We start from the raw sequence: 15,700 nt of genomic DNA, 5'->3' as shown, positions 1-15,700 counted from the left end.
CACACCCATTCCAACCAGATCACACCTATTCCAACAAGGCCACACCTTCAGATGGTGCCACTCCCTGGTCCAAGGATATACAAACCATCACAAGTAGCAAGGTTACAGTTATGAAGTAGCAATGAAAATAACTTTATGGTTGGGGTCACCACAGCAGGAAGAACTGTACTAAAGGGTCGCAGCATTAGAAGGTTAGAACCACCACTCTATAGGCACAAGACTGGGAAAACCAAAGTTTCCTTTAGAATCCAGTAAGTAGACTAGGTGTGGTAGTCCCGCAAACAAAAATACCAAGTAAATATATGAAACTCTGACACATAGAGTCCTCATTTTGTCAAGAACTATTGCGGTGCCCTGAGCTTAAGCAAGCCTCCCGCCCTGGGTCCACAGCAAATGCTCTTGGTGTTTTCTCCCCCGCTCCCCTCATTGGCTTGGGAACCTCCAGAGCCCAGTGTCCCTTGAAAGGCCAGCAGAGATATTTGTACATACAACAGGGATGGAGAGGAGAGGGGTGGAGAACCTGTGTTGGAAAAGGACAGGTCTGTGGAGGGGGCATCCACCAGACAGTCCAGTTAAGAGAGACCCTGTCTGCAAATTCACACCCCCTCTAAGGTCACCCACAGTGACAATGCCTTGAGGCAGGGCATCCAGAGATCCTGTTGAGAGTGCCAAGGAAGAACAAGGACAAACTTCCAGCAGCCAGGTGGGTTCCAGACAAGCAGCCAAAGCCTGTCAGGGGTGCCACAACCAAGGAAGCCTTCCTACAGAGAAGGATCTTTCCAGGGGGACTCACTGGGAGCTGCCTGTCTTAGTTACCTTGCTACTGTGATAAGACCATGACCAAGGCAACTTATAGAAGAAAGTGTATTGCTTGACGTGGTAGCACACACCTTTAATCAGACTGGGTAGGCAGAGGCAGGAGGATCTCTGAAGGTTCGAGGCCAACGTAGTCTACATAGGGAATCCCAAGGCAGCCAAGACAATATAGTGAGATCCTGTCTCCCAAATAAAAAGGATTTTGGGGGGGCTTACAGCTTTGGAGGGCTATAGTCCATGACCATCACAGCAGGGAGCAGAGCAACAGGCAGCCATGATGCTAGAGCAGTTGCTGAGAGCGCACATCTTCATCCACAAGCTCAAGGCAGAGCAAGTCAGATGGGGAGGCCTGGGATTTTGAAACCTCAAAGCCCACCCCCAAGTGACACACCTCCTCCAAAGCCACACCTCCTAATCTTTCCTAAACAGCTTTCCACCAGCTTTGGACCAAGGGTTCAAACACATGAGCCTCCGGGGGCATTCTCACACAGCCCCACCCCACCGTCTTGAACGTCAGGCAGGCCCTGCCTCAAAGCAAACTAGGAGTCACTTTTACCGGAAAACCCCCAGACTTGAGGCTTTGCGTACATTCTAGAACAGCTCAAGGAAAACAGTTACAAAAGCTGAGCGAGTCTCCCCTTCCCACACAACCCAACCTCCAGGCGCCCACACTTGGCTACACACAGATCAAGCTGGCCGCAGGGTGAGGACTACAGCTAGTGTTTCCTACTTTGTGGGTTCTTCTTTCTTCCTCCCTTTCAACCCCCTAACACTAGACAGGAAAGAGAGAAATATAGAGGGGAAAGGAGCGATGTCATTGTTAAATACATCCTGCTGTTTAGGAGCATTCAGTTCCTTGCAAGTTTGAGCTCTGCCTTCAGGAGAGCTAGTTTCTTCTTTGTTCACAACTACTTAACAGACAGTGACCAACAGCAACCAGTGACCAACCACCAGGCCCCTCTCAGGAACCCTAGCATGTATCTGAAAACTTGCCAGGAACCCTAGCATGTATCTACCCTCTGAAAACTCCCCAGGATTCCAAACATCACAAAATCGCAGAAACTATCTGCAGCTGGTAAAATCACAGCCCTGCTAGAGCACGAGGCAAATCATAGTCAGCTGCTGTGGACAAAATGAAGCAGCCCCACGTCCCACACCTGGGATTAAAATGAAAACATATTNTTTCTCTGGGTTTTTTTTTTTTTTTAGATTTATTTATTTATTATATGTAAGTACCCTGTAGCTGTCTTCAGACACTCCAGAAGAGAGTGCCAGATCTCGTTACAGATGGTTGTGAGCCACCATGTGGTTGCTGGGATTTGAACTCTGGACCTTCGGAAGAGCAGTCGGGTGCTCTTACCCACTGAGCCATCTCACCAGCCCTTTCTCTGGGTTTTTAAAAAATTTATATATTTTTTAGAGATTTATTTATTTAACGTATATGAGTACTCTATCTGCGTGTACACCTGCATGCCAGAAGAGGACACCAGATCACATTCTAGATGGTTGGGAGTCACCATGGGGTGAGCAGCCAGTGCTCTTAACACCTGAGCCATCTCTCCAGCCCATTCTGTAGTTTTTGGGTTTGTTTGTTTGTTTGTTTGTTTTTTGAGACAGGGTTTCTTTGTATAGCCCTTGCTGTCCTGGAACTCTGTAGACCAGGCTGGCCTTGAACTCAGAAATCCACCTGCCTCTGCCTCCTGAGTGCTGGGATTAAAGGTGTGTGCCACCACCGCCCAGCTCCATTCTGTGTTTTTAAAAGAAACCCAAATTGTCTCTTACCAATTTTGGAAGCTCTAGAGCAGAATGACCTTCCCCTCGCAGCTTTCCAGGTAGGTGTCTGCAGTGTCTGCCTCTGCCACTCTTCCTCCCCAGGAAGATGAATGGTCCTGGGGGGGGGGTCCAGTTTGCTTGTCTCTAGCTTGGACTGCCTGGTAACTTCAGCACAGCCAGAAGACATTAAAGCTCTGGTTCTCCAAGAGCACAGCTCCCTATTCTTCTTACTCAGTGGCGACAGGGGATGACTCGGGGCGGGGGTGGGGGTTTGTGGTGGGCACTGTTGAGCAAGAGGGACCTCCAGTGTGTAGGGTATGTCAGGGCCACTTCGCCACTTCTGGGTTCTTCTGCACGATTTTTGGCCAGAGATATGACCTTGAGTGGAGTTCCAAATGAGAGGCCGCAAGAAATGTAACTGTGCTGGTCAGCGGGGGGTGGGGTGGGGGGGAGAGAGACGACCGATGGACGGACAGGTGTGTGTGTGTGAGACTGAACCCTTCCCTGACCTGCAGGCACAGACAACTGAAGACTGAGCCTAAAGTATCTTTACCCTTTGGGATGGAAGGAAGCAGGCAGTCTGCAAGGCAGACAGGTGTTTGAGAGCACCCCTGAGTTCTCCCCTTTCTGCTGTTGGTCCTGTTTATCCACCTCCGTGCCTTCTTAGTGTTGATCCTCAAAATGTTTCCCTGGCACAAGAAGGCTATGTCTCAGGAGGCCCATTTTCACACAGTGCCCATGTGGGGAGGAGGGATGGCATCCTAAAAGTTGTCCTTTGCCGGGCGTGGTGGCGCACGCCTTTAATCCCAGCACTCGGGAGGCAGAGGCAGGCGGATTTCTGAGTTCGAGGCCAGCCTGGTCTACAAAGTGAGTTCCAGGACAGCCAGGGCTATACAGAGAAACCCTGTCTCGAAAAACAAAAACAACAAAAAAACAAACAAACAAAAAAAGTTGCCCTTTGATCTCCAGAGGTGGCTGTGGCATCTACATGCCTGGGTGTACACACACCTTTTTTTTTGTTGTTTTTTGAGGCAGGGTTTCTCAGTGTAGCCCTGGCTGTCCTGGAACTCACAGAGACCGTCCTCTGAGCTCCGGAATCGAAGGCTTTGCCACCACCACCTTGCCTGTTTTACAAAAATAACTTATTTTTATTTTATGTGCATTGGTGTTTTTGCCTGCAAACATGTCTGTTTGAGGGTGTTGGGTCCCCCTACGTCACACACTATAGCATTGGCCTAGTTTGCTTTCCTGTTGCCGTGGTAAAACATTCTGACAAAAGGCAACTTGGGGGATGTGAAGCGATTTATTTCACCTTACAGTGACCATCCTTCACTGAGAGAAGACAGGGCAGGACCATGGAGGAACATTGCTTACTGGGTTGCTCTCCATGGTTTGCTCAGCTACCTTCTTACACAGCCCAGGCCAATCTGATGGAGGCATTAAAGGAGACCATCCAAGGCGGAGGGGCCGTGGTGTCAGACAGGAAGGGATGAAGGAGCAGGGAAATGTGGATGAAATAGGTAAGTCTTGGCTCTTGTTTTGCAAATGGAACTTCTGGCCCCACACATCCTAGACTCTACCATGAAGTTCCATCCCCAGCTTCAGGAAACATTTCTTCTCCATATGTAAAGCTATTGGTGTAACTCCGTGGGTCAGCTCACTTCTAAGAACATGTGAGATCCCAGGTTCAATTCCCAGCACATGTACACGTGAGTGCACACACACAAAGTCTAAAATAATGTGAGTTAGGAAGTGAAACATGTAGAAATAAAGTATAACATCACGGGGAAGAAAGGCTGTCAGGGAGCAAATGGAAGCATTATTTACTAATCACACACACACACACACACACACACACACTGTGGCTTATCCAAGGTAGATGGTGATAATCCAAAGATGTGTATTTCCTGAGGTCATCATTTAAAAGATGGTTTTCCAGGCTGGAGAGATGGCTCAGCGGTTAAGATCACTGACTACTCTTCCAGAGGTCCTGAGTTCAAGTCCCAGCATCTGTAAGACTCCCGAAGCTGGGCCTCTACTCAAGTCCGGGGATGAGCTGGCCAGAACCTCAGTGACCCGAGAGAAAACCACACCTGATGCAAACTGCAAGAGGTTTTATTATCAGCTAGCTGAGGATGAAGTCCCTCTGCCATGCAGGGCAGGGGAGTTTGACCCCAAGCGGTGACAGTAGGGGGCTTTTAACTGCTAGCTGAGGAATTGGGAGGAGAGTTGGGAGGAGTTGGGAAGAGTTGGGAGGAGTTGGGGAGAGTTCTTCTCTTCCCAGTGTCCTTGGTGAAATTTACAAGGCAGGAGTGGGGAGTGAGTTCTTTCTGAATTTTTATCTCCTTGGTGTCCTCAGCACAGGAAGGCAGGCATCTCTGGTTGTAAAGTATAGAAACAAAAAGGCTTTTTGCTGGCTATAGAGGACAAAGAGCTTCTTTCTGGCTGTATTTTTAGAGATCAGGGAAAACAAGCTTGGGGAATGTCCAGGGGCTTTACCTTCCAGGGAGAAACACTTTAAGTTGGGGTCTCACACAACCACATGGTGGCTCGAAACTATCTATAACGAGATCAGACACCCTCTTCTTGGGTGTTGAAAGACAGCTACAATGTACTCATATAAATTAAAAAAACAAAATCGGACTGGAGAGATGGTTCAGCAGTTAAGAGCACCATTGCTCTTCCAAAGGTCCTGAGTTCAAATCCCAGCAACCACATGGTGGCTCACAACCATCTGTAACAAGATCTGATGCCCTTTTCTGGAGTGTCTAGAGATAGCTACAGTGTACTTACATATAATGAATAAATCTTTATAAAAAACAAAATCACTGCATCAGGCTAGGGAAATGGAGCAACTAGATGCTCTTTCAGAATCTAATCTAGGTTAGAGTCCCAGCAACCACAGCGACCCACAACCACCTGTATCTCCAGTTCCAGGGATTCTGACTCACTCTTCTGGCCTCCAGGGCATCCGGCACACACATGGTACACAGACATACATGGAGGCAAAATACTCAAAATTAACAATCAAAGTCTACTTGAAAGAGGCACAGTTAAAAGCTGCAGGAAGTGCCACTGTCCTGTGCTATCCTGACAGGCTGGGGTGACATTCCCAGGTAGCCTCAAGCTGGGTGCTCCTGTCCCCCCAGCACGGATGCTTTTCTCAGTCCTGTGTGCCTCTGCTACTGGGCCACAATCTGGTCGAAGAGGTGACCTCAAGAGACAAAGGACCATTGGTGTTTTTAGACAGTGCAAAGGAGGAGAGAGGCCTGGGGCTTTGCTGGAGGATGTGGCATTTGAGTGCATCTGGTATAGGCAGGGAGTGGGGGAGGGCAGGATCTGTGTGCTACGAGAGGAGGGGCACTGCCCAGCTCCAGCTTGAACCCAAGGGCTGTTGGAGCCACTGCAGGTTGTACCAGGCATCAGTTCTACTGCAGTAAGGGGGAACTCACTGAAGGAGTCCAGCGTCTTAGTTAGGTCCCCACATCTGCAAAGAGGACTGCAGGGTCCTGGGGACAGGGAGACATCAGGACTATACCCTGAGCAATCTGTAGCAGGAGATGGAAGGCCTTGGGGATCCAAGGCACAAATCTATTTGGACATTAGTATCTGACAAATTGTGACAAGGTAAGACAGCCCACTCCAGCCTGGCAGTGGTGGCGCACGCCTTTAAGCCCAGCACTTGGGAGGCAGAGGCAGGCATCCGCCTCTGAGTTCGAGGCCAGCCTGGTCTACAGAGTGAGTTTCAGGACAGCCAGGGCTACACAGAGAAACCCTGTCTCGAAAAACAAAACAAAACAAAAAAAAAACCCAAAACCAACCAACCAACCAAAACCCCCAAATCAGCCCCCAACTTCAACCAACCAACCAACCAACAAAAAGACAGCCCACTCCAGTGACTATGGCTGACGGGGAAGTGGATCCCCAGACATCACAGGACCCAGGGGATCTAGGAACAGAGGCTCTTTTAGGTCACTGGAGCATCTGTTGGGCCTGGTACTTGCTGGAGCTTCATCGCCACACCTTGCCTTTCCCCCTAGGAAGTGTAACTCCTGCCTGATCCATATTCATGGGAGGTCTGAGGCCAGGCTGACTTCTAACAACGCCCTTCAGCCAGGCTGTTACCTATAGCTCCTAGGATGACGTTTCTGGGATGATGTGGCCTCCTCAGTGCCTGCCTTCCCTCTGCTGGAGCTTTCCTTGGAGAACCTTTTGTCTCCGTCCTGTTCTGAGGCCAGTCTCCTGGGTAGCAGATGTATGATGTCTGTGCCTGCACTATGCATGCTGTCTTAGAGAAGTAAGCTTATGTACTCACTGGCTACACGGTGCTTGCGTGAAACCCGGGCATTTGGGAACTGGAAGGAGTATCAGGAGGTCGTCATCATGGGTTAGATAGCAAGTTTGAAGCTAGATTGTTGCACATGAGATCCTGTGTCAATTCGCTCCTCCTTCTCTTCCAAGGGGAACTCACAAGAGCCTGACTGCTGACGGGAGCTGGGCAGACCTTCCGGTGTCTCTCTCCATAGCCACCGGGCCTTTGTTTCAGTCTACAAACTGTTACACAGTAGCCGCAACTCTTGGATTTAAAAAAAAAAAATGGTGATTTCCCTTGGGAAGGCAGCCTCTTCCGAAGGGGCCTGATTGGCACGTGACTGTGTTTACCTAAGGCCATTTGTTCATAGTGCCCCCTCTCTGGTCCACTTGACTCTCAGAATGCCCCATCATTCCTGACTCATAGGTATGGCTACCCCTAGTGGTGCTCCTCCAGGAGCCTCCACCGGATGGCTAGCAGAGCCTTGTTCTAGATGCCACCCCGCTCCCCAGGGGCTGTCTGGTTGCAATGGCCCTAATGAGAGACCGATGCCTGCTTGCTGGCATTAGCTCCACCACCGCAACGCTGTCTCACGGTACGCAAGTTGCCCTCACACCTAGCAGCGGCCGCTGAGAAGCTCCAGGACCCAGGGTGAGACGGTGTGTTTCCTGCCCTGGCTTGGGAAGCGATCAACAGCCGACGTTTTCACGACGACATTAACCTCCCTGCGAAGGACCGGAGAGCTAGGAGGGATTCCCATTCGAAGACCAATGAAGGGCAGATGCGGGGCGGCCCGTACCGTGTCCTGCGTCCGCGCCCCCAACACAGGCGCGTGCGCATCGCCGTGTCTCGCAGCTCGCCCCCGCCCTCCTCGTCCGGGTTTTCAAATTTGAAACCGGCAGCTTTTCCCGCCCGAGTCGGGGCCCCCGCGGCGGGAGAAGGCGGGGCCGCGCGCCAACCAACCCAATCTCCGAGGCTCGCGGCCCGCCCCGAGGATGTGGCCGGGTCCCGCGCGCACGTGCAGCCCAGGCCGGCGCCTGCTAGGACCCGCGCGATTGCCTGTCGCAGGAGTGGGGCAGCTTGCAGCGCCCCGTGTCCAGGCTGCCTGGCCCGGCGGAGGGTTCTTCCCTAGAGCGCAGAGCGGCAGCCCAGTTCAGCCTGGGCGGGAAGAGGCGGGATGGGCTGGGCAGGGCGGGGCGGACGCGGTTCCCATGGGCGGGGAGGGGGAGGAGCCAGGGCGGGGCGACCGGGGGCGGGGCGGGCCCTGTGCTTGTGGCACCGTGTCAGTTACATTGAAACAAAAGTGGTAGGGCGGCTGACAGGGCCAGCATCCCTAGCCCGCTCATCGTCGGCTGTCGCCGACATGGAACCCGTGGCTAGCAACATCCAGGTCCTGCTGCAGGCAGCGGAGTTCCTGGAGAGGCGCGAGAGAGGTGAGGACAGACCCCGCGCGCGGGCTGAATTTGGCTCCCAACCTGGAGGGAGCAAGGCTGGAGGGCTGCTGGCGCGCTGCCGCCCGCACATCTATTGGAGTTCGCAGGCAGCCGGGCAGGGAGTGACTGGGGAAAGGGTCCTGGCGCCAAAAGCCTTTCCTTGACTACGCCGTGCCAGGGGCTCCAGCTGACGGGCTGTGTTGCTGTGTTCTCTCTCTGGCAGAGGCAGAGCACGGTTATGCGTCCCTGTGTCCACACCACAGCCCCAGGGCTGTCTGCAGGAGGAGGAAGCCACCCCTGCAAGCTCCTGGCGCGCTGAACAGTGGGCGGTGAGCAGGGATGGGGCAGTGTAGGGAGGGATGCTGGTCCTTAGCTGTGCCATCTAACTCTCTTCTCACTTCCTTGTTTGTTCTTCTGGCCCAGGTACCCTGCTCCATCCGCCTTTTCTACACACACATACACATCACACAGGTCATTCACACTCCTGAACTGTCTCCACTACAGGCTTCTGCTTTTCTGTTCTTTTGCATATTCTGTTTCTTTAAAATAGTTTTCCCTCCACTGATTTCTCTGACAGGCTTATTTTTTGATCAAGTGTCACATCTGTCCAGGGAGCCTGTCTTGCCTGGCTATCAGGGGGGAGACCCCGCAAGTACCTGGGCAAGTGTCCTGTATTTTTTGGTGTGTGTATCTGATTCCTTTAGTCACTGGGGTGTGGTGTCCTAAAGGAGCCCAGGCCCTCACGAAAGGCTTCCTTGGCACAGCTATCTGTAGTGAGGTCTGAGCTGCACAATAGCCTGGGGTTGAGGATTTGCACAGTACCCTCACTTCATCCCCTTGGCATTTGCAGGTCTGTGCACAACGAGCTGGAGAAGCGCAGGTGAGTCCCAACCTGGCTCTCAAAAGTTCCCGGTCTCAAGACCCATCTCTCTCAGACCTTTCCTCCCTTGCCATCCCTCTGGCTAGGGAGGTGGGGCTGGTACTGCCCTCCAGACTCCTTCCCTTGCAGGAGAGCCCAGCTGAAGCGGTGCTTAGAGCAACTGAGGCAGCAGATGCCCCTGGGAGTTGACTGTACCCGATACACTACACTGAGCCTGCTGCGCCGGGCCAGGGTGCATATCCAGGTGAGGAGCTGTCTCTTGTCTCTCTGCTTGGGAGACAGTGTGGTCTTGTGGTGTGGATGGCCTGGGTGCAGGGCTGCCTCCATTCTGTGGGACTTGAGACAATCCCGTTTTGTTCCCGAATCCATGTAAAGGAAGAGAAGCAGACAGCAGGGCTGTTCTGAGGCCTTGTAAATGTTCCTTTTGTTGTGGGTAGTATTACTTAAGTCCTAGCTGTGAGACCTTGGATGAGTCTGTTTCCTGTTGGGTTCAGCAGGGAGTATCCGGCTGGTGAAAATACTGTGTTAAGCCCTGCTGGTTCCTAGCCTCTCCTCCTGACTTACTCCTCAGGGCTTTCTGGTTTGGGTTCTGCTGGTGTTGTTGAGTCGGGGGAAGCCTGGAGGCAAAGGACAGTGAACTAACTAGCTGGTTGGACTTGGCCTTGCTGCTGCTCGGGTAGAATTGCAGGCCCCCTGGTGGACAGGAGTGGGTATGCAGACACCAAGGCCTAGGCTGTGCCAACCATGTGGGCGTGTTAGAAGCTGCCTTGGCAACAGAAGAGGATGTTTCCTGCTTTCTGGGCCCATGTGATGGAAGGAAACAGACTGAGAGCGCGTGCGCATGCACACACACACACACACACCTCTGAGAGCAGACTAGGGGCAGAATCAATCAATGCCTGTCCTGTTTATCAGAGTTTACCATACACGGCTCTGTTAGGTTCTATTCAAGGGCCCGGGTAGTCAGTGCCGTTGCTATTCAGCACATATTTGCACTGTCACATACATGCCTGCCTTCACCTCCAAGTGTCCTGGTTCTCACGTAGGCTTACATTTCTCCCATGAGCTTGTCTGACCTCATTTTCAGGTAGATGAGCGTGCTACCCAGAGGGGCTGGCTGGCTGGCACCTGGGCATTAGCCCTTTCCTTGGGCAGCATCTCCTGAGTGGTCCTTCCACCAGGCTGCCTGCTGCTCTGCATGTACTGAGGCCAGCTCTAGCTGGGATCCCTGACAGGACACAGCCTCACTTCCTGCTTCCTGTGAAACTCAAGCATCCCTAATGCAGCCTTGCTTTTCTGGGCTCCAAGTGGTCCCGTGACAGCTTGTAAAAGCTTCTCTCCTGGCCTACCAGAGACAAAGATGGACTATGCAAGCTTCCGGGGGTCCCTCTGCCTTGATGGTATCCAGTCTTGTAGTTTAGTCTAGGTGAGGGCATGCACCTTTGTACCGTGTGCTGAGTGTTCTGGCTTATTCTCCCCTTGGTTTAAATCATTTGTACGGGTTAAAGATCAAACCTAGGGCCTTGCACGTGCTAGGCACACCTTACCCCCGAGCTGCATCTCCAGCTGCTGTTTCTTTCTTGTTGAGTATCTGCAAGCAGGCTTCAGCCCAGTGAGTCTATAGTCCAACAATCAAGTGTAAAGAAACGGAAAGAGGCCGGGCAGTGGTGGCGCACGCCTTTAAGCCCAGCACTTGGGAGGCAGAGGCAGGCGAATTTCTGAGTTCGAGGCCAGCCTGGTCTACAGAGTGAGTTCCAGGACAGCCAGGGCTACACAGAGAAACCCTGTCTCAAAAAACCAAAAAAACGAAAGAAATGGAAGAGACCACTAGACAGTGCTGGGTCTGACCACAGGTAGCAGTGGATGGAAACCTAGGTGTGGCCACATCCTTCAGTTTTGCTTGTCAGGATGCTACAGTCCCCAAGTTTGTACTGACATTATATTCTCCATTGTACTATGTGACTAGGCCCTAAAGACACTTGAGATGGGGGTACCCTATGGTCTGTACTCATCTAGACAGTTCTTTGTATATTGAAGGGCAGGAGGTGGTAGCCTCTGAAGGTCATAAAGCCACCCTGGGTGGGGCCCCGTGGCTGCCTGACCCCAATCCCTGCTCCCGTGGGTTCTGCAGAAGCTGGAGGAGCAGGAGCAGCAAGCCCGGCGGCTCAAGGAGAAGCTTCGCAGCAAACAGCAGAGCCTGCAGCAGCAGCTGGAGCGGCTCCAGGGGCTGCCGGGAGCTAGGGAGTGGGACCGGGACCGGCTGAGGGCAGACAGCTTGGACTCTTCAGGCCTGTCCTCTGAGCGCTCGGACTCAGACCAAGGTGTGGTGAGCGCCCTGGGAGGGGTGAGGCTGGGGCGGGGCCAGTGGGGAGCATGGCTGGCTGGAGGGAGTGGATGGCTGAGCCAGACTGGCTTCTCCTTGCAGAGGATCTGGAGGTGGACGTGGAGAGCCTGGTGTTTGGGACTGAGACAGAGCTCCTACAGAGCTTCAGCACTGGGCGGGAGCACAGCTACTCATACAGCACCTGCGCCTGGCTATGATGCCCACTGCGGCCTGTACTCTCCTTGGACTGAGCCTGACAGTCAGTGGCCCCCACACAAGTTGGCTTAGAGCCACATGTTGAAGAGACTATAAAGCCACAGTGTGGGAGCAGACTCCGGACTCCGCTGCACAGCTTGAGCCTGGGCCACCCTCCCTGTCCCCCAGGGAATTTCATGTAGCACTTGGCCCTGCTTTGCTGCTCCCCACAGGGACAGGAAGCCTCAAAACTTCTTGTTCCTGGGCAAAGCCCCAGGCCTCTTCCCGTATATACTGCACAGTATTTTCATTAAAATCCTCTTTTGTAAGTTCCTGTCCATGGTTTTGTCCCAATGAGATGGAGGAAGTCCCAGCCACAACTGGAAGAGAGAAATAAGGTCAGTAGCTGGCAAACAGGGTCTTGTGAAAGGCAGTGCACATCTGACAGCGTGGAGGATGCTCTGTGGTCCTGATGCTGAGGCAGAGTGCTGTGACGTGCCTGAGCTCCTGATTCAAACCAAAGCTATCTGACTCCAGAACTGGGGCTAATCAAATCATGTGTTTATTGAGTGCCTGTTATGTGCTAAATATTGTTCAGGGTACTTGGGACACAGCAGAGAATAAAACAAGGAGCCCTGCCCTCTTGGAGCGTACAGTCTATCACCTGCGCAAGCAGTGACCTTGGGCAAGTCACTGCACCCCTCTGCCCGGCAGACAGAGCTGGGTGTGGTGCAGATGCTGACCAGGACAGGGCCCTGACCCACCACCCCAGACAGCAGAGAGGGCTGCAGGTTGCTCTTTAATAATCACGTACACTGGGGAGAGGGAGAAGAAGCGAGTTAAACGAGCTGCCGCTGCTGCTGCTTGGTGGCGGCCTTGTTGGCCAGGTCCTTGGCCTTCTCTGTAGCTGCCAGTGCGGTCTCCTTTGCTTTCTCTTTGGCCTCTTTGGCTGTCTCAACAAGGGTTTTGGAAGGGGCCTCACCTGTGGCAAACGACAGGGTCTGGCTTCAGACAATGCCTGAAAGACCCACCCAAGCCCTGGTCAACCACAGCAGCCATTATTGATGAGTTCTTAGGAATGGAGTTGGTGTCCTGTTTCTTGACCCTCCCACCCATCCTTCATAGGCTCACTTAGGAGTCTCATTGGTCAAGGACCACTCCGGCTACTGGGAGTGAGGGTTTCTCCAAGTCCTGACACAGTGTCCAGGGCCCTCACCTTGTAGCTTGGCCAGGATGTATTCAAAGCCCTTCATTGTCTTGGTCACATTGCTTTTGAACCGGGCAAGACCAAATTCCTGGCAGGAGAGGGAGAAGGATGGGAGAGTTGCTCAATGACCCAGAGCCGAGCCCCGCCCTGCCCCACCGCGAAGCCTCTTACCTGGACAGCTCTGGAGACGCCAAATAAGCTAGAGGAGACCCAGGCTTCCCGACGGATTTCGGTCCAGCCGCTATTGTCAGAGTTCACACAGTAAACGCATCGTTCCTCCACCACCTTCGAGGGAAGTTGGGCTGAGCACCTCAAAGGAGCACCCTGTGCTCTGCTCACTTGCACGCTCATACCCTGTCTCTACCCTGTGCTCTGCTCACTTGCACGCTCATACCCTGTCTCTACCCTGTGCTCTGNCCCTGTCTCTACCCTGTGCTCTGCTCACTTGCACGCTCATACCCTGTCTCTACCCTGTGCTCTGCTCACTTGCACGCTCATACCCTGTCTCTACCTTGCTACCGTCCCTGCCTCCTTCACAAGGGGAAGCAATGACAAAGTTCTTCCCGTTATTGTATCCAGAGGGAGGCTGCTCTGCCTCCGTCACCTCTCTATTGACCCTTTCAAGTAGAACAGTTTCTTGGGATCAGCTGCTATTCCAACCCGATCTTGGGGCCTCTGGATCTAGATGTGAGCAGTGTTTCTCGTCTGCCTTCTACCCTCTCCTCTTTGAACTTCCTGGTACTGCACGTGCGCGCGCGCACACACACACTCCAAAAATAATGACAGCTTTCATTAACAAAGGGCACAGCAGCCTCCTGAAGAATGTGAAGTAGTCACAAACTCGTCACTGTGATATCTACCAAGCAGAGCTCTCAGCTGAGGTGACTTCAGACAGTGCTGGGCAGGAAAAGGTGCCTTACTCACGGATTGTGAGTGGCACATCTTTATAAAGTTTTTTTTTTTTTTTTTTTTTGAAACGCACAATTTCCACCTCTCAGGCTTACAGAAGCTGAGAAAGAATCATCTAGAAGCTTGAAGGTTATTCACACTGTATGAACATTCCCAAACATGGGTTTTCAAGCCTTCCGAAGGATCCAAGATCCATATAATGCACTTCCTCAAATCTCATGCTCAAACCGAGGCACACCCCAGTTATCTCCACCTTCATGCGACTCCCACATGAAAGCCACAGCCTCCCTTTCTCGATCAGCATCATTTCTGAAAGCCCACCCCGATATGTATGCACGCATGCATGTCACCAACTGACTGCTCTGGGCACAGCACCTGTAACAAGCTTTGAAAAGGGGTGTCAGCCAGGCAGTGGTTGGTGGTGCACACCTTTAATCCCAGCACTTGGGAGGCAGGCAGGTGGATTTCTGAGTTCGAGGCCAGCCTGGTCTACAAAGTGAGTTCCAGGACAGCTAGAGCTGCACAGAGAAACCCTGTCTCGAAAAAAAAAAAAAAAAAAAAAGAGAGAAAAAAGAAAAGGGGTGTCTATCCCCACCATCTGAGAGCCAAGGGACAGTCCCAGAGAATCTGACCAATCGAAAGGGTAGACCAATCTAAGGGCAGAACTCTTAGAGATGCAGCTCATTGGTATTTTAGGCCTGCCTCTGGCCACAGAAGTTCCCACAACTCTCTTGCCTGAAATCTGAAGGGCAACTATTTTGAGGGACCAAAGGAAGTCTCACCATCAGCCGGGCATGGTTGATGTTCCAGGTGAAGGTGGTCATGGTCTGATTCTGGGGGTCCACAATAGAGTCCTCCAGGATGTACACGGAGTGAGCAACGTTGGCAGGAAACAGTCGCTCTGCCCAACGTGGCATCCTGTTGGTCTTGGTCAGGAGTCTCCGGGACAGTAGCTTCTGGTCGGGGGTCACCTCCCGGTGCACTATGTCTTCGGTTAAGACATGTTTGCTGCAAGAATTAACGATGATTCTCAGGAGCCTGCTCTTGACAACATGTCTACTGGTTCCTATTTAGCGCCTCCAGGTCATGGCTGCCTGCAATCTTACGGAGTGATCTGTGCCCGGGTTCAGAATTAGAGTACACAGAACCTATCCCCGGGCAAATTCCAACTCCCTCCTCCACCCAACATGGATTCTGTGGCTCTCCAAAGCGAGCAAAATCTCAAGAATTATACCACTAGAGAGCGCCAGCAGCAGGTAAGTAAGCCATCCTCAGGATTTCTGGCCCCGAAATACCGCTCAACTCCCGTACTGCCACCTCTTCCTGTTTCACCACCTTTGGACCGCAAAATAGAAATCTAGAGCCCAATATAAATCACAATCTAGACAATCTTCTTCGAAGACCTTGGAGGCTTGGCCTGATTCTAATCCTATAAGGATTTTGTGCTATAACTGTGGCCACAGTTCTGCAGATCGCCCACATCGGACCCTCTGTCCGGTCTTTCACAGCTCCACTATTGAAGGACAGCCTAAGGTCCGATCTCCAGAGGAAGGCGACTCGCTCTACCCAACGCCACGTACCTATAGGGATTCGGGTACCGTTGCCAGAAGGCAGCGAACACTTGGTCCCAGGAACTTCGGAGCACGCTCTGGCCCAGGAAATACTTCACCATCGTCCCGACCCGGGCGGGCTCAGCACCCGTGCAGCATCAGGGTGAAGAGCCCGGGGGTGGGGGTGGGGTGGGGGGAACGTGGCTAGGCGCCCGCCCGCCAGGCTCGCAGCTCAATCACCGCGGCGCCGCGCCCAGATCCCTACCACCGCCATCAGGGGTTATAGGACTGCACGACGCTTC

The 15,700-nt window shown here is 52.7% G+C and overlaps 2 protein-coding genes across 2 annotated transcripts; one reads left to right on the top strand and one right to left on the bottom strand.

The window, feature by feature from the left end:
* The first annotated feature begins 8,204 nt into the window (after nt 1–8,204).
* Nucleotides 8,205–12,061, top strand: Mxd3 (MAX dimerization protein 3). Its single transcript, XM_021180120.1, has 6 exons — nt 8,205–8,334; nt 8,558–8,663; nt 9,185–9,214; nt 9,344–9,458; nt 11,346–11,535; nt 11,640–12,061. The coding sequence occupies exons 1-6, from the start codon at nt 8,265–8,267 to the stop codon at nt 11,753–11,755; spliced, it is 627 nt and encodes a 208-aa protein (XP_021035779.1). The 5' UTR covers nt 8,205–8,264; the 3' UTR covers nt 11,756–12,061.
* Nucleotides 12,062–12,272: 211 nt separating this feature from the next.
* Nucleotides 12,273–15,696, bottom strand: Prelid1 (PRELI domain containing 1). The gene is made up of 5 exons (XM_021180119.2): nt 15,429–15,696; nt 14,631–14,856; nt 13,111–13,224; nt 12,949–13,027; nt 12,273–12,714 (listed from the first exon to the last, which is right to left on the bottom strand). Exons 1-5 carry the CDS (start codon nt 15,518–15,520, stop codon nt 12,572–12,574), a joined length of 654 nt encoding a protein of 217 aa, XP_021035778.1. The 5' UTR covers nt 15,521–15,696; the 3' UTR covers nt 12,273–12,571.
* Between the last annotated feature and the right edge of the window lie 4 nt (nt 15,697–15,700).

This window comes from Mus caroli, chromosome 13, assembly GCF_900094665.2.
Source record: "Mus caroli chromosome 13, CAROLI_EIJ_v1.1, whole genome shotgun sequence".
Classification (NCBI taxonomy): Eukaryota; Metazoa; Chordata; class Mammalia; order Rodentia; family Muridae; genus Mus; species Mus caroli.
Note: the sequence above shows the minus strand (reverse complement) of the source record. Positions and strands in the feature narration are given on the sequence as shown.

Excerpts from the sequence above, each read along its gene's own strand:
- Mxd3 (XM_021180120.1), top strand. The coding sequence starts at position 8,265 with ATGGAACCCGTGGCTAGCAACATCCAGGTCCTGCTGCAGGCAGCGGAG. Across the intron at positions 9,215-9,343 it reads AACGAGCTGGAGAAGCGCAG|GAGAGCCCAGCTGAAGCGGT; the intron begins GTGAGTCCCAAC and ends CTTCCCTTGCAG. Across the intron at positions 11,536-11,639 it reads GCGCTCGGACTCAGACCAAG|AGGATCTGGAGGTGGACGTG; the intron begins GTGTGGTGAGCG and ends TTCTCCTTGCAG.
- Prelid1 (XM_021180119.2), bottom strand. The coding sequence starts at position 15,520 with ATGGTGAAGTATTTCCTGGGCCAGAGCGTGCTCCGAAGTTCCTGGGAC. Across the intron at positions 14,857-15,428 it reads CGGTACCCGAATCCCTATAG|CAAACATGTCTTAACCGAAG; the intron begins GTACGTGGCGTT and ends TAATTCTTGCAG. Across the intron at positions 13,028-13,110 it reads GCGTCTCCAGAGCTGTCCAG|GAATTTGGTCTTGCCCGGTT; the intron begins GTAAGAGGCTTC and ends CTCTCCTGCCAG.